General features: G+C 43.5%; 1 protein-coding gene and 1 pseudogene across 1 annotated transcript in view; one reads left to right on the top strand and one right to left on the bottom strand.

Annotated features, from left to right (window-relative positions):
- The window catches only part of SLC2A13 (solute carrier family 2 member 13), a 323937-nt gene that overhangs the window by 82044 nt on the left and 223096 nt on the right, over positions 1–18797 (bottom strand). Inside the window, exons 5-6 of the mRNA XM_090042052.1 lie at positions 17559–17722; positions 12891–13008 (exon numbers count right to left, since the gene is read on the bottom strand). Coding sequence (XP_089898178.1) covers positions 12891–13008; positions 17559–17722 — 282 coding nt within the window. The remainder of the gene's footprint in view (positions 1–12890; positions 13009–17558; positions 17723–18797) is intronic.
- Positions 2164–3198, top strand: LOC149865593 (uncharacterized; annotated as a pseudogene).

The following is an 18797-nucleotide window of genomic DNA, read 5'->3' as shown; positions in this document are numbered from 1 at the left end:
TAACCTTTGTGAAAAATAGTTCCCAGGGAATGGAGATAAAAGTGATCAACAGCGACATATTTTGTCTAAACCTATGCAGAAAACACAACATCATTCCCAGAGGACTGAACATCTACAATCTTCTGACTGCTACACACAACTCCAAATATGCTTCACAACTACGCAGGAGAACTTCAGAAAAACTTAGAAATCATTTTCTTCACCTAACCTACTCCAAAAGAGATCATAGTTTCATAGTAGCTAGAGTCGGAAGGGACCTAGGTAGATCATCTAGTCCGACCCCCTGCCTTGGCAGGAAAGAGCACCGGGGTCAGATGACCCCGGCAAGGTGCTCATCTAACTTCCTTTTAAAAATCCCCAGGCTAGGAGCCTGCACCACTTCCCCTGGAAGCTGGTTCCAGGCCCTAGCCGCCCTGACTGTGAAGTAGCGCCTCCTAATATCTAATCTAAACTTACTCTCCGCCAGCTTGTGACCGTTATTCCTGGTCACTCCTGGCAGCGCACGGGGGAACAGGGACTCCCCCAGTACCTGCTGATCCCCCCTGACCAGTTTGTAGCAGGCCACAAGGTCCCCCCCTTAACCTTCTCTTGTGGAGGCTAAACAGGTTCAGGTCCCGTAGCCTCTCCTCATAAGGCCTGCCCTGCTGACCCTTGATCATATGAGTGGCCCTCCTCTGAACTCTTTCCATATCGTCCACGTCCCTCTTGAAGTGTGGCGCCCAGAACTGGACGCAGTACTCCAGCTGCGGCCTGACCAGTGCCGCATAGAGGGGGAGGATCACCTCCCTGGACCTGCTCGAGATGCATCTGTGGATGCATGACAGGGTACGGTTGGCCTTCTTGACTGCCTCCCCACACTGCCGGCCCATGTTCATCGTGGAGTCAATGACGACTCCAAGATCCTTTTCCGTCTCCGTGCTGGCAAGAGGGGAGTTCCCCAACCTGTAAGTGTGGTGCCGGTTCTTCCTCCCCATGTGCAACACCTTGCACTTATCAGTGTTAAACCCCATCCTATTCTCATCCGCCCACCGTTGCAACCTGTCAAGGTCAGCTTGTAGCCTATTGCACCCTTCTAGTGCACCCACATCCCCCCACATCTTAGTGTCATCAGCAAACTTGAACAGGGTGCTTTCTACCCCCTCATCCAAGTCACTGATGAAGATGTTGAACAGTGCGGGCCCGAGGACCGAGCCCTGCGGAACCCCACTGCCCACGTCCTTCCAGGTCGAGAAGAACCCATCCACTACCACCCTCTGGGTGCGGCCCTCCAACCAGTTGGCGACCCATTTGACCGTGTGGGCATCGACACCACAGTCTCCCAGCTTTTTGATGAGGACAGGGTGAGAGACAGTGTTGAAAGCCTTCCGGAAGTCCAGAAAGACTACATCCACAGCAACCCCTGCGTCTAATGATTTGGTGACCTGATCGTAAAAGGCCACCAGGTTGGTCTGACAAGACCTGCCACTGATGAACCCATGTTGGTTGCCCCTGAGCATGCATTCCCCCGCAAGGCCCTCCTGGATGTGTGCCAGGATAATTTTTTCAAAGAGCTTACCCGGGATTGAGGTAAGACTAACTGGCCTGTAATTTCCCGGGTCCATCTCAAGAAGGAAATCAACACATGCTGCAACAACTTGAGAGAAAAATCCAGATATCTTCCCAAACATTATACAACATATACAAAGAGACTACCAAAGACTTTCCACAACATCATCCAACATAAAAAGAAGAAATGGAACCAATTACTCCAGGAACAACTTTCTCAACCACAAAACAACCATCAAAGAAACAACACCAATATCTTACAACATTTCAACCTCATGCTCGATGAAACTGAACCAATCAAACTTCAAATATTATCAGTCTCTCCACACACACACACCAAAGCTGAAAAATCTGTCCTTTCTAAAGGCCTGAATTCCTGTCTGGAAAATTACACAAATAAAATACTACAATGTGGAGAACTAGAAGAATTCTTCTGATGCCTCCCCCTCAAGAATATTTCCACAACCAGAATGAATCTTCTTCCAACAACACTTCATCCTTTGACAACATTGAGGAAAAGATCAACCCAAAAACCCTCCAAAACCCAATCAGATTGGACCACCTCATAGTGGACAAAATTCAAACCTCAACCGCTATACTGACTGCTTCAGAGAAAGAATGAACAATGAAATAATCAACACACACCACCATAACAACCTCTCCCTCTCAGAGAGAAGGACCATAGAATTTCTAAGATCCAACCACCAAATAGTAATAAAACCAGCAGATAAAGGAGGACCTATAGTTATTCCTAACCATGAAGACTACATAAAAGAAGCCAACAGACAACTCTCTGATGCCACCTACTACAAAAAACTAGAGGAAGATCCAACTCCCCTTTTCACCTTAGCGCTCAAAACTACCATCAAATCATTTCCATCTGAACTACAAGAAAAACTACAGAATTTGATCCCCCCACTACCAAACCCAGGGATTTTTTACATGCTTCCTAAAATCCACAAACAAGAGAACCTAAGCAAACATATCATATCCTACCAAGGAACTCTAACTGAGGAAATACCAGGTTTCATCAAATCCATCCTAAAACCTCTTGTCACCCAAAGTGTGTGTTTTGTCCAAGATGCAACAGTATTTCTATGAAAACTTACACACACAGACCACCTTCCCAGCAACACCCTCCTAGCCACCATGGATGTTACCAGCTTATATATTAACATCTCACACCAGGATGGCATCCAAGCCTGTCTTATATATCTGCAAGAGCAGGAGTACAACTCAGAGTATGGACCTAAAGATATTTCTGAACTTATACATTTCATCCTCACACATAAATTCAGTTTCAATAACCAACACTTCCTCCAGACCATGGGTACAGCTATAGGCACCAAAACAGCCCCACAATATGCCAGGCTTTTTATGGACTACCTAGAAGAAGAATTCCTCAAGAACTGCACCATCAAACCCATGCTATACTTAAGATATATAGATGTTATCATCATTTGGACTGAAAATCTGCAATCTCTGATTCATTTCTATCAGATATTCAATAATCATTACCCCTCCATCAGACTCGCTTTTGAATACTCCAGCACCAACATTTCCTTTTTAGACACTACGGTCACTATCCAGAATGGTATAATACAAACCACCATATACAAGAAACCTATGGACCAGAACCAGCAATCACCCTAAACACACCAAGAAACCAGTAATATATAGCCAAGCCCTCTGATACCACCGAATTTGCACTGAGAACACCTGTGATAGTCACCTCACAAATCTCAAAAGGGCTTTCACTCAACAAGGGCATCCTCCAGAGCGATAGATTGCACTTTTTAAAGAGCCACCCAGATACCACGTGAAGAATTCCTGCAGTACCAAAAGAAAATCCTCATGAATTGCACACCATTAGTTATGCCATACCATCCCTCCATGGAACCTACATGGAAAATCTTCAAACAATTGCAACCCATAATAGAAGAAGACCCACTTCTTAAAAGATCTTTCCAGGACCACCCATTTTAGAGTTTGGGAACTGCTGGTTTAATATATCACATTTACCCAAAGAGCCTTGTCTGCCAATATTCTACAAAGTCATATGCATAACTGAATATGCCTCTACTAATGTAACACTCAATACAGAGACCAATTAAATTAGTAAAAAAGTATTCATTGAATCCAGTGTACTTTAGATTAGGTTTATAGTCACTGATTTTTTAAAATGAATAGCCATTAATATATGTGTATTTGTGGGAATAATGTGGGAAGAGTTTTACATACAATTTTCATTAGTAATAAGGATGCCATATACATTGTGCCCTATGCACAAACTAAAGTAGCAAATCCTAAGAAAAGGTCAAATGATAACCAGGGATCCTGGTTTTCTCTGATAAAAAAAAATAAATACCCAATTTTTGGATTTAAAAAAGTAACCCAAAATCCACATGTATTCATGATTAAAATGAAACACCACTAACATGTATCTACATATACACCTATATTTATACATACATACATAACTATCTCTCCCTCTCCCTATATAGTTGTGTGTGTGTGTGTGTGTGTGTGTGTGTGTGTGTGTGTGTGTGTGTGTGTGTGTAGTGGTGTTTCATTTTAATCATGGAAAAATGTGGATTTGGGGTTACTTTTTAAATCTGGAAATTGGGGATTTTTTAAAATCAGAGAAAACTAGGATCCCTGATGATAACACCTGAAATGTCTGTATTATGTAATCAATTTCAGGACTTGTACTTAGCTTACTGTTCAGTTTTCAAGGGTTGTCCACTAGAATGTTAATTAAATATTAATAAGTTCTCAGAAACATACATATGCAAAAGTTCTCAGAAACATACATTTGTCCCTCAATTTATTTTTAGTTCTTTAGGTTTTTGTAAGGGAAAAACTATTTTTCATGGTATTCTTCTGCTAACAAGATGACTGGTAGCTTGGTCACTTTGATATTTGAAAAATAAAATAGGCATTATATTTTAAAGTATGCTGGGTCTACAATCTATCACACGCCTATGAAACCTGATCAGTATTTTATAAATAGCTCACAGCTGAAAAACTGGGTTAGCTGAGATTGATAAAATATAAAACTGATTTTTTAAATATGTCCTAAAGTCATGAACCACTTTACCATAACTTTAACTTATTATAGTGGATTTTTCTAGACTAATGGTGATACTATTTTACTGTTGAATTCTAAATGGAAACATACACACACACACACACACACACACACACTTATAACTATTAACTGTATAATATAATTGAAATATAATACTATTAATACCTTCATCTCAGTCAGTGATGCATATTTGTATGCTGAGATTAGGAAGGTTAATTGTGTCAGGATGATTCAGGCAAGGATGAACAGCACAATCTTTCTGTACTGAGTACAGCTGACTGCCTCTTTCACCTTAAACAAACTTTGAAGGCAACCAGTTCTAGAATAAGTTTAACCAGGAAAGCTTTTTTTATTGAATACTATTGCCATAAACATGGGAGCTGCAGAGTAAACCTGAATAGGACTGATGAAATCAGTGTCAGTTTAACACTGCAGCTGGTACTGAGGACAAAAATACTGATTAGGGAGAAGAACCCTACTAGTTTGTCTACAGATAGTGACCAAACCTTCAAGGGCAAACAAACAAACAAAAAAAAGGATAGTAAAATAAGGAGAAAGAAATAAAAGAAAGAGGGACAAAAAAATGGAACAGATTTATGATGATGTCGGTCAAGAGCTGGATCGGGTTCCCTAAGTAAAGGGAATGGTATGTTGAGACTGACATTGTATATGGACAGGCATTCATTTCTAGGAATTCTGGGAAACTGCCACAGATAGAAATCTTTCTAGGATAGGGAACAGGACACACATTCCAGCCTGTAGCTGCCCCTTTCTCCCCATACCTGAGCAAGGTATATGCTCTCCCCTGCTCACTGTGGGGAGCAACAGCAGCAGCTCCACTCCTTCCAGTCCCCAGTCTGAGGGATGCACAGGAAAAATTGCCACTGTGGTTCCTCCCCTCCTGGTCTCTGGGCAAGGACACCCCACTCTGGGGAACAGACGAGGAGTAGCAGGTGCCTGCTCCTCCCTTCCCCTCCCAGTTTCTGGAAGAAGAGGAAGCACCAGTCATTCCTCAGATGGATCATTCCTCAGACTGTCCATTCCTAAAAATAGGGTGCCCCAGTTTCTGGGAGAGGAGGAAGCAGTGGGACAATGTCCCACATCAGTTCTGCAGACCAGGATATCCCTAGTCTGGGGAACAGGCAGGGAACAACAGACAGCTACTCCTCTCACCTCCTGGTCTACAGGTCTAAGGACAGAGGTTCTAAAAACCGCAGACAAAATTGGTTCAATCTTTGCAGGTTTTTTTAAGCCATGTAGATTGAACTGATAACAAACTCAGCTGACGCTCTGTGTTCAGATAACCAAAACAGACAAACTTGCACTGACCCAGGCCTAAGGCTGCTGAACCCAGCTCAGCCATAGCCCAGGCTCTGTTCCTGATAGCAGGTGGGGACATGTGTCCAGCAGCCAATCTCTCCCCAGCACCCCCACTTTGAGGGAGGGAATTGTACCCCCAGGCCAGCACTGCCCCACACCCCCCACTCTAGTTTGGGTCTGCGCAGTGCCAGGAAAGCTACCACTGGGGGGCTTTTTGCCCCATCCAGTCCAGAACTGGGCTGGGATCATGCCACACCTGCCCCTTCCCAGGGGGGTGGGAGCAGAACACACCCATGGCCTGGCAGCAGCCCCCTGAGATGGGGTTTGCTTGGTGGGGAAAGAGCCTACCGGGGGTCTTTTCACCCTCCTCTGCAGCTTGGAGCCAGGCTGGGATTGCCCCAGCCCCATCCCTTCCCCACCCATTCTTCTTTGGTGGGGGTGAAATGCATCCCCCCTGGCTCAGCACTGGACCCCCAGCCAGGGTACGCCCAGCGTGAGGGTGAGAACCCACGGGTGAGGGGGGACTTTTAGTCATGCTGCAGCTGAAGCCAGGCTGGGATTGTGCAAACCCTGCTGTCTGCTTTGGGGGTGGGGGCAGGAGAAGGGGCAGTGGGAACACCTTTTCTGCCCCCCAGGCAGGTTTTGCTGTGTGAGGCAAAAGCACTAACTGTGGGGGAGCTGTATGCCTCCACCCCCACAGCTGGGCTGGGATTGCTTCAGCCGTACCCCTCCTCCAGCTGTCCGCTTAAGAGCCGGGGAGGGGCGGGAATGCCCCCTAGCTCAGCATCACCCCCCAAAGCCAACGTCTGCTAGCACAGTGGGAAAGCCCCCACCTGGGGGCTTTTCGCACCCCCACAGCTCAGAGCCAGGCTGTGACTGCCCCAGCCCCGCCCCCTCCTTAGCCACCCGCTTGGGGGCAGAGGCTGAGGGGGTGGTGGTGGGGCAGAGGTAGTCCCAATCTGAATCCAGTTGCAGGCCCCCCCCCATCAGGTGCTTTCCCCCCTGCACTGGGCAGACCTTGGCTGGGGAGTCCAATGTCAGGCTGGGGGGTTGGTGAGTTCCCCTTCATCAGAGAAAAACATCCGAAGAAGGGGTGAGGCTGGGGCAGTCCGAGCCTGGTTCTGAGTTGCAGGCAGGAGGGAAAGGGAGAGCTCCCCAGTGGGGGCTTTCATCCCCCTGCCAGGCAGAACTTAGCTGTGGGGTCTGGTGCTGGGCTGGGGGGAGCATTCCCATGCCCCTCCCCTTTCCACCCCTCATTGGAGAAGAATGGCTGGGGAAGAGGTGGGCTAGGGAGATCACAGCCTGGCTCCAAGCTGCAGTGGCACAAAAAGCCCCTGGGTGGGTGCTTTTCCCACCATGCAGAGCAGACCACAACTGCCCAGGAGACTGGTGACAAGCTGGTGGTGAGTACCCCCACGCCTCTCAGAGGTGGGTGGCTGTAGAAAGGGCAGGGCTGGGGCCATCCCAACCCAGAACTGAGCCACAGGGCAGGGGACAAAAATATCCCCCGATGGATACTTTCCTCCTACTGGGCAGACCCCAGCTGTGAGGGCAGGGTGCGTTCCCACTACCCCCTCAGAGGCAGAAAGCTGAGGAGAGGGTGGGGCTGGGGCAATCCCAGCCCAGCTTCAGCTGTGGTGGGGAGAAAAGTCCCACCCGCTCATGGGTGCTGCGCATTCCTGCACTGGGCAGACCCTGGCTGGGGGGCTGGTGCTGGGCAGAGGTGGGGATGAGTTCCACACCCCCCTCAGAAGCCATCAGCTGAGGAGGGGGAGGGCCTGAGCCATCCCAGCCTGACTTGCTGGGCTGTGGGTAGCGTGACCATCATAGAGGACATTCCGGTTTTGTGCTACTCAGTCCTCTATTAATTTGAAACCGGATGCCTTTATGTCCTCTTTTTTTCTCTTTGAAATGTGTGCATTCCCCCTGGCTCAGCACTGGACCCCCAGCCAGGGTACGCCCAGCGTGAGGGTGAGAACCCACAGGTGAGGGGGATTTTTAGTCATGCTGCAACCACATTTCAAAGCAGAACCATAGCCTATGATATGTGTGAAGTTTATTTCATGAAATACTTACATGGAGGAAGATGTTCTTCTAGATTTTGTACTTGCAGATAAAAGGCTTTGCAAGTGAGGCAGGCTGGAGCTAATGTCCACTGGGGATTCCACCAAGGATGAAATGTTCTTAATTGCTTTCTTCCCTTGAAACACCACTAAAAGAATAATTAATAAGTAATTTTCTATTGCTAGAGTCCTTGGTGGAAAAGACAGCAAATTGTAAGGCTTTGCACCACTGTCTGCAGCAGTGGCTGATAGCAGGTATTTCAGAGAAGAAATTAAGATCCTCCTCAAAATAGACAATAGTGGATAACACTCTTAGGAAGAAAGTAATTTTCCCCTAGTTCCAAGAAGTTTATCATTTCTGATGTTCTCAAACAAGAGAGTTGATATCCCATATACAATATTATCTTGTATAATTGTGGATATTCTCATTATCAAAACAAATGTTTAATCCTTTCTTGAATTCTGCTAAACACTTGGCACTGAAGCCCACAGTTAATTAATGCATGATATAGAAAACTTTTGTTTAATAACTTCTAACTTGGCAGACATTTAGTTTAATTGCTGTATCCTTATTATGGTGCCATGAGGCTAAACAGAAGCATGTGGGACCTTCTATCACTCATTATTTCATATTACCTCCTACATGTTCACTCTTATCTTTAAATTAAAACAGTTCTAGCCTTTTCAAACTTTCCCTATATGAAAGCCCCTCCATTCTTCTAACCTTCTGTAATTGCCCTTCCCTAGACCCTTTTTCCTGCTATATTGACTTGGTCAGTCTGTTAAAAAGAACAGACAATTTCAGATGAGAGCATTCCATTGGTTCATATAATGACAACCTTATCTACTACTAACATCTTGCTTGCCTTCTGTCCACTGAGCTATCCACAATGATCTCTAGGTCTCCTTCCCAAGCGGTTACAGTAAACTTGGAAATCAACAATGTGTAGAAGCAATTTATTTTTTTCAAACAAATTATTCAGAACAACCCAGTCTACATCTGTTTTCATCTGGTATCAGGCTTGACAGTCATCCCTAGCTTTGTCCCACTCCTTTGAACGACCTCACAGTTCTTTTCAGATGCAGCTCACCCCAAAAAATCTGGGTATATCAGCAAATGTTGCAAGACCTCATTGTTCACATTTGCACCATTTCTTCCAAACAATTTCCAGAGGCCATTCCATTGATACTTTAAGCATACAACACACCCTTGAATAAGATATGTATCATTTTTTGGAATGGCAGAATGAAGAAAAAATACTCTTTCCTTGAAAATGCCAGTAAGCATGGTACGGAAACACAGGAAGCTATATGGGAGTGGGGGCAACAATACATTGTGGCTGTTCTGATATTCTCCTAGAGGCAGGATGCCACAGGTGCTGCTGGCTGACCCAAAATGCCTGACTCCTCTCCTCTTCTCCAGCTGAGCTGGGTACACAGTCTGCAGCACCTGCCAGGAAAGCAGAGCCACTCTTAGCCAGCCCTACGTGCAGAGTCATTTGAGGGCTCACCCAACTGATTCATCAAGAACCTCCATCTCAGCACTCATGGCTCTGGTCTCCTTTAGAAATACAGCAGTGCTATGCTCCGGGGGCTGGGGTAGAGGCTCCAAAGTCAGTACCAGTTTCTGCAGCATATGCCTCTGCCAGGGAAAAGGGAAAGTAGTGCTGCATGTGGACAGTAAAGTGGGCATTGCAGAGCTCCTACTATCGATTTCCAGCAGGGAGGCACCCCTGCATGTTCACTGTGGTGCCCCCTGTGCAGAAAGAGCAGTGTTCTGTCCCCTGCAGAAGCTGCCATTGCTGTATTTTCTTCCTTAAAATATCTATCTCAATTTCATTCAGCTGTTTTGTTTTTTTGTTTTTTAAAGATGTGTTTTGTATGTGAGAAAATACAGTAACTTTCTGTATTTTCATACAAAAAGGGACCATTTCTTTGGAGACACTTTTTTGATCTCTTTACTATATCACTTGTTATTTGAGAAGGCAATGTGGGCAACCACCAAAAACAACAAAGCAGGACAGGTAGCAAATTAGGAAGCAGTGAACTAGCGAAGCAATGATATCTGTGTTTAGGGATCCTAAGACATGGATGGTATCCAGACCATGATTACCATCATTTGTATCACCCCTCTTGCTAAAAGACCCACATTGCAGGATGCCATAGTTTCTTCTCCTCAGACACATTTTCTGACAAAGTGTCCTAGGGCGTGGAGAGCAGCCAGGTATACTTCTAGCCAGTGCCTCTGGAGAAACTAGACTGCTTCTCCCACTTCCAGGGTCCCACCTCAGAATTTCCTCATCACCACAACTTTCCTATAGCTTTTAGGAGAGCCTGGGGAGTCTACCCTGGTTTTTCTGCTGAGAAAGAAGAGCAAAGGGCAAGGACAGGCAGCTGAACACCCGTGTACTGTGTATTCTGGTCTTGAGGAGCACTCACATTTGTATTATTTGGTGAATTATTCATTTTAATCATTAATCCATCCCTAGAATAAAATCTTGAGGCTTATCTGTATTGTGCTCAGCCGCAAACACTTGTCAAGTAGAGAAACTGGTTTGAACCAAAGAGCTGCTTCAGCCTTTACTGCAATTTAAACAAACAGTCATATTTAGCTACCGTATTTACCTGAATCCACGCTGGCCCGGAATTGAAGATAACCCCCAATAATTAGATTCTAGCTATAAACATTAAAATGTATTATCACTTTCCATGTATATCATTTGCCTTAAAGTCATCCCCACCACTGCTGCAGTGGGGAAAGCAGTAGTAGGGGGCAGGTATATGGGGAAGCAGTAAGGGTGCAGGGCAGTAGGGAGGCAGGTGGTAGGGGCAAGTAGTATGGAGGTGATGGGGAGGGCAAGCAGCTTACCCCCTGCTATCTGCCCCCTCCCCCCCATATACTTCTCCCTTTGGCCTGCCCTGCCAGCAGCATCTTCCCCACAGTTGCCCCTCTTTGCAGCTTTAGGCTCCAACCCTGCTCCTCCATCTCCCTCCCACTCTGTCCCTCACCTGCCTCCACCTCCTGGCCCCACAACACAAACATGGAGTCATCACTGCTGCTACAGGCCAGGATGGGGCTGTGATCCTTGCCCCAGGCTGGAATGGGGATAGAGCCTGCTGGCATGGGGCAAAAGTAAGAGGAGGGAAGGAACATAAGGGGCAGAGGCTGCAGGGGTTGGGGGAGAGACCGGGAGAAAGGAGAGCAAGGGCCCAAGCCTACAAGGGGAAGAGGCAGGGGATGCAGAAGTGGGAGAGGAGCATGCAGCAGTAGCAGCTCTGGCCCCAACCCAGGGTTGGGGCCAGGGCCGGGGCCACAGCAACTGCTTGCCACCCTCAAATCCAAGATGAGGGGCTCCCCACAATGTTAAATGGGGAAAAAATGCATCTTGCAATCACATAAATATGGTAGTTTTTCTCAGTGGAACTTTTGCATTATCTAGTCTGCCAGCCAAATGAATACTGAGAAGCACATACATATGACTGCAGTCTCCATAGGGATAAAGGCAAGCTACTGATTATTATTTTATGCATATCAACAAGCAATCCAAACCCAAGGATGCCACATCTAGTTTGGTGTCACAGGCATCCCACTACCTCAAAATCTATGTACCTCAGCCTGAAAGAATGATCTAATTTGACTGGGTTTAGGCACCCAGGACCCCAATACAGCCAATGAGGAACCTCCAAATGGTAATCCAGTTTAACAAAGTTTAGGCAGTTAGGTGCAATACATAGAGAATGAGGTGTGTGTGTGTGTGTGTGTGTGTGGGAAGAGGTACCCCAAAAGGAAGGTCTAGAAAGCTCAAAGGTGCTTACAGGAAACTCTAATTCCCAGGCATAGTTCTGAGCTGAACAAATACAGAATGCATACTCCCAGGACAGAGGGTAAAAGCTTCTAGTCCAGTAACATTCCTAAGACTTGAAGCATGGTGAGGTGAGGGCCCTCTGAGCCCTGCTGCTAGGACTTTTAAAATACTTTATTGGATAATCCTTAGTTAAGAAAAACAAAGAGCCTCTGGAATGGTGTTGTCAACATATGTCAGATATGCTCCGAGCGTGTTTAATGGATCTGGTCTCTCTGGGGTATTAGACAGTCCCATGGAACTGGATCACCATGGAGCTTCAATGGGAATTAGATGTCTTAGTGACCAAAATGGATCACTTCTGAGCACACTGGATTGCTTTCAGGTAGAAAAACAGGGGCAGGTGTAAGAAACCCAAAATGGAGGCCCTGCTTAGCTGTCTATGGGGCTTCATGGCTTGAAGAACAGGCACAAACTGAAATGTTTTTTGGAACTTAAGGGGCCTAAGTTAAACCTTAGAGCTGTTAAGGCACTTCTGAGACCAAACTGGATCTGGCCTTTAATCATTACTAAATCCCTGAGATTTAGTAAAGAACACTACTTCTTCTATTAAATCAGTTTGTGTATTTTATTTGCTAGCAAATAAATTAGATCAAAAACCGTAACTACAAAAAAATCAGTGAATATTCTAACAAAAATTCTAAACTAATGGACTGGAAACCCTGACTGTATGCAAAAGTATAAGTTCAATTTACCATGGAAAAATGAAATAAGCATATCTACTCTGAATTCACTACTAGTAAACATAGTTTGAAAAGGTAGAATCTATTTTAAACCAGTGAAATGAAGGGAAAGGAATATAAATGTTCTAATAGAGTTCCTGTCTGGGTTACCATGTAATACACGGGGTTATCTGTAAACAGCCTAGTAACAGCAAGCACATTCTTAGCTTTTATAAATATATATATATTTTCAGACCTTTTAATAACACTGTGTTTTCAAAGGTTGAGAAATTGTGGGATAAATATCCAATAGAAATGTAATGGACAAATAATCATAAAATCTCACCTGTATTTTGTGCAGGTAGCGTTTGGTGAAGGTGCTGTTGGGTTAAGAGTGATTCGTGGTGAGACCTGAGCTGACAGCAAAAATCCTGAAGCTAGAATAATGAGTGCTATACCAGTACCTAAAATCAGAAAAATAACAAAGTAATTTTACTTCAGAGAACACGAAATAATTCTCTGCTGAATAGATGTGTTTAGAAAAAAACAAACCAAGATACCTAATTTACACTGGCACTTAGCAGAGGATTTCCTACAATGCTAACTTGTCTTTTTAGGAATCTGAGAATACCCTTTGCTACATGACAACACTGGTATCAGCTGGAGGTAGCTTGCTGCAGGCCCTCAAGGAGCCAGCCTCTCTCCCCTTCCTCCTCCTCAGGATGCTGGGGAGTCTTAGAGAACCCTATACCACTACATATGACTGTCCACACATTACATGGGAGGCTCCCAAAAAGTTCATGTTTGAAACTAGAACTTCTTTGCAGTAGATTCTCCATTTTTGTCGTGAATCTGTCTTCTTTGTAGTGTTACAAACATCCTGAATGTGTGGGCACTCATTTTTTGTAGTCTCTACAGGCATATATAGTCATACAAGTATCATGCATTTCAAAGGCCTGGATGGTATATAGGCAACGCTGTTTAGAACAGTATAAACATTTTACCAGATGCTGTGTTGGAATGGCCTGTAAAACTCACATATGGCTTCATCACTCATGAATAACACAGCTATTCCAAATTTTAGCCTGATACAACCTTGGGAGTATATTATACTATCATGCATCCTTTCATTTATTCATGTTTCACACACACAAAATATGTGCATGTGTATGTCTAGATGTCCGACTACAGCATACTAAAGCATATTTATGAAAAACATCTTATTTCAAGAGTTCTACAGAACTTTACAAATATTGACTGATATTAGGCAAAGAGAGCTTTAACCTTATTTATGTGGAGCTACCGAATTTTCCTGTGACATAGGGACAGATTCATGAATCACCAAGCCACCCCATGAGCAGATGTTCAGCACAGCACAGCAAGACTTTATAACAGTTTAGGAAAAGCAAAGAAGAATGTTTTATCCTATTCAAATGTTCTTCGGGAAGGAAGGCAGAATGTGAGGACTAAGAGGATAACTCACATTTCTAAAATCATGCATGTACGCTAGAATGTGTGCTTGACACTACTTGTAACATGGTTCTCATGCAGTTTAAGAAAAATACAGACTTCTTGAAAATAAGCATCCCAAATTAGAATAGGGTGGGGGGAGCAGACAGAGGAGGGAAACATTTTTTCTCTCAGGTTCAAACAATTTCCAGTAGACCCAAATCTATTTGATACATGATTTAACAAAATTAATGTGAATGTGAACACTGATACTATAGCCCATAATTTGTTCATTGCAATGCTAAGAACATGTCACAAAAAATACCTGATTAAACATGTATATAGAACAATTCTACTTAGGACTCCAGAAATCTACTTGGGTCTGAGATATTCGTGAATGTGGTTTTTTTACCCCCAATTTTTCTTCGGCTTAGGCCATGGACAGACCTTATATTTGTAGCACTACATATCCCCTTGTAGTGCTACAGAAAGCTGGTGTGCCAACATGAACTGTAGTGCTACAAGAATACAGCAAGTTCTATAAAAATATTCTGGTTTGACACAGGAACTTCTCTGGAGCACTTTGTTTTATAGCACCATATGTAACATCTGTACAGTTCCATGTTACACTACAGGGAGTCTCCGGGTCTCTCAGCTTACCAGAGTGCTCTGCTCTCCCTTCCTTTAAGGGGAGAAGAAAGAAGGGAGGGAGAGAAGGTGGTAGGCTCCATGACAGCCCACCGGAGGGAAAAGAGTAGGAGGGAGGGGACAAGGAACTGTTGTTCCCAAACTTAGAGAAGTAACTGTCAAAGACAGACAGTCCACTGTTGGTGGGGGAGGGGGGCAAGGAATACTGTTGCCCCCAGTCCAATGTAGGCCTGTCGATGACAGCTCACTGGTCCCAAACTGTCTCTTGTCTCTGCTCTCTGCAGAGGCAGGGATCATGGCTGACCACTCTATAAGTGATCGGCTGCCCACAGATCACTGTCAGTGTGCGTGGATGACTGACAGCATACCTGATCCCCCTTCCCTGGTGACTTTGTAGCAATCCAGCCAGGGGGTTCCGAACATGTGTACACTCCTCTTAGAGTTATATTGTTATAGTGCTATGAAATGCTACACATGTATGACTTTCCATGGTCTTAGCTTTTATAACTCACTATACAAACATTAACCAAATTAAACCTCACAAAAGAATTACGCAGTCAGTATTTTTACCATCCTCATTTTGCACAGTGAGAGACTGAAGGGGCAGGTCATGTGGCTTGTCCAAAGGCCCAGACACAGTCACTCTAGTAACCAGGAGTCAGAAGTCAAGATTCTGAATCCCTAACGAGGCACAGAAGAAGGATAGAGCGAAATATTCAGGCTTGCCAACACAACAAAATCCATTCTTTGGGAAAATAATACCACCCACCAGAGGATCTAATGAGCTTCTAATAATTACTCATTTAGTAAACATCTCTCCAACAAAAGTGCTTTGTATGCTGCACAGACCATTAAAATAGAATAATAAGGGATACATAAAGATAAAAATATCAGAAAATGTGCAACTTGTATAATCATCCCTTCCTTGCCACCTAAAATTGAAAACCAATCATCATACAAAAAGCTCTAAGCAGGATTTAGAGACTGCAAGTGGTCTCAGCCTTGACTCAAGCAAAGAGGGTCTTGTTTTCCCCCCTTTTTTGAAGTCAATAAGAAAATACAAACAATAAGCAACACAGTGCTGATTAAGAAGACCTTGCTGAATGAAAGATAGCAGCCCAGCAGAGAGCAAGGACATCTTAACTTTGCAGTCTTTTTCTGTGTCACAGTACCATATACATAAGACCCTATTGCAATCCTGTTCTTATTATTTTATTTCTGCCTGTTTGGTTGTTTGAGACATGTTTATATGAATGTTTTCAGGTTGCCAACCTTACATTATCATCAACTGGTGGCAAGGTCACTATGACCACTGCAGAAGAATTGGCAAAGGCAAAGCGCAAACACAAACAGCTGGCTCTTATCAAACACTAATATTCCCAGAGGTTGCTGGGAGTAAGAGGGAACTAAGGCCTATAAAAGCCAGTCCTAAATTGATTCCAGGGTGGTGAAAGGAAAAGATAACATCCAAGAGAGCTGGGATGCTGCATGAAAGGGATAGGTAGGGGGAGAGGTCCATGGGCCTGATCTGGCCTGTTCATCCAGCCCATGGACTAATCCTGGGCCACTCTACTGGCCTATAGGGCCAGATGAGTTTGACACCCTCATATTAGCTTATTGTCCACTGTAACCCCCAGGTCTTTTCTGCAGAGCTGCTGTTTAGCCAGTTAGTCCCCAGCCTGTTACATGGTATTATTTTGTCCTTAGTGCAGAACTTTGCACTTGTCCTTACTGAACTTCAAGTTGGGATATCGTTTAGGGAGTTTTTGCTTTATACTCTCATTTTATTATTCTATCTACTTGGAGAATGTTACCTGAACTCTGGTTGGTCAGCTATTTGAAAGGTCATGTTTTGCTCTGATTAATACATTATTAAATTGGCTAGTAAGTCACCTACCTGTACTTGTTGGATATTTAGATTTCTGATATGAAAACCACACTGTCAAATTTTAAATCCCTACTCTAAAGCAGGGAAGCCCCCAAACTTTTCAATTATACATTTTTAAAAGAGTTATTCCCAATACCCCAAGGAATACAAAATGTATTTTCCTCCAGCCTTATTTGCACACACTGGTGAACTGTTTTACCTGAAACTTTCCAGAAAAATTAACCTGGAAGTGACCTTGGCATGCAAAACTACAGCTGAAATGGTTAAAATACGGCAAAATTATAAGTAAAAAACCTGGTCTTGTTATGGAAATTGCTGCATGTTAACTGCAGTCAGTGATACCATCCTCTGATGATTACATCTTCCTACAGATGTTCTGACTGAGTCAGAGAAACTGCTAACCCTATTATCATTCTTACTATGAAGGTGTATAGCTAATGGTTAAAATTCATAAGCATTCAGAATTTTACCCTTTGGTATTTTATATCAGCATGAAGACTGCCCACTTTATGATATGTTAAATCATTAATTGCAATGATTTGATGATTTTATATCTGGGGTGTAATCAACAGAACAATATGCTTTTTAAAAAGTATACAATAATTACAAATGTATTTTGCTTTCTGTAATAACTTCTGACAAAATGTTCCATATCCACTTGCATATCTAATAACTCCACATACTATATTATACATTTAAGAAGAACCCAATTGTGTAGTTATGAGCATTTGGCTTCTCCCAAAAGAAAAATCTTAATAGGCCACAAATATGGGCAACAATACCGTAAACAAATAGCCATTATGATTAAAAAAATAACATTTTATTCTTGACCCTTAGCACATACTGTTTTCATTCAACAAGTGCCTGTATACTTCAGTATAGTGTATTCTTAAAAAAAACCAGCAACAAGAACTTTTAAGGAAAAATAAGGAGCCAACAGATTTTTTTTCTTAAGACTGGTGTTGACTGTAGAAACAGTCAGAACAGTGATTTCATTTTCCTAGTTTTCATTCCCAATTAATCACATACCTGTTAAGCTACCAAGTGTAAGTTTCCGGCGGCCCATTTTTTCAACAAGCCAGACTCCCACTAGAGTGAAAATGAAGTTTATAAATGCTGTTAATGCAGCCAGCCAAATTGCAAGCCTGTCGTCTTGAACCCCTGACATCTGCAGAATAGTAGCACTGTAGTACCTGTAAGATGAACAGAAGACAAATATAAGTTCCAGTGCCAGTTCACATTTTACTTAAATCATAAATTTATTCATAATATTAAAGCCTTACTAAATCTACTCTGACTTCCTGAATAAGGCAGGTAATTAAACTATCAACCAATAACCTTGTATTGAACCTAACAAGTCATGTATGAACCACATCTTCATAGGCAACTGGTGCCTGCTGAGTCGCCCCCCTCCCAGTGGACAGTCAGCAACTGGGGGGGCGGTCCCCTCGCGACTGATCCTGCTGACCTGCAACTGGCCACTGGCACTTCCAGGTCAGCAGGATTGGTGGGGGGACCAACACTCTTGCCTGCCCCCCTGCCTGGGAACAATGCTATCAGGGGCTTGGAACATGACAAATTAAGAGAGTGCACCCCCATGCACCCCCTACACATTGCCTCTGCTTGTCTTCCAGAAATATATCCAGTCTTGATTTAGAGAGATTAAAAGATAGAGAATCTACCACTCCTTTGGTATTTTATTCTAATGGTTAAACATTAGATAAAAATGTATGCATTTATTTCTACTTTGGATTTGGATTTGTCTGGTTTTAATTTCTAGCCACTGGCTCTGTTTGTATGCCTTTGTTGCATTAAAATGCCCTATTGCACCTAGTATGTCCATTCAGGGAATATACTACAAAGGACAAATATGTCTTTCTTTTTTCCACCTAATGGTTATACCTAAACTAATACACAGTAGAGGGAACACTGAAGTAGACGCTCATAATAATGTTCACTTGTTTTAGGGTTTTGCATTCTGACTGCCTGTGCCACTGAGGCATCTCAGAAATATTTTCTGTTGCATTAATCCTATCAAATAAAAATTACAGGTATTTTGAAAAAGGCTGGACAACATACATTTATAGTGTTTCTAATCCCAGTAGCATGAACAGGAATACCAAATCTTTACACCAAGAAAAAAATGTTAGGAAGAAATAAAAAATCTTAAAGCTGAAGTGAAATACAGAATAGTTCCTATCCACAACAAATGAATGTAGCTGCTGATAGATTTCATACCCTTTAAAATGTCACAAAATAACCAATACC

The sequence above is a fragment of the Crocodylus siamensis genome, chromosome 4 (assembly GCF_052110815.1).
Source record: "Crocodylus siamensis isolate JL-2025a chromosome 4, ASM5211081v1, whole genome shotgun sequence".
NCBI classification, from domain to species: domain Eukaryota; kingdom Metazoa; phylum Chordata; order Crocodylia; family Crocodylidae; genus Crocodylus; species Crocodylus siamensis.
The sequence above is the reverse complement of the archived record's forward strand: the minus strand, read 5'-3'. Positions and strand labels throughout refer to the sequence as shown.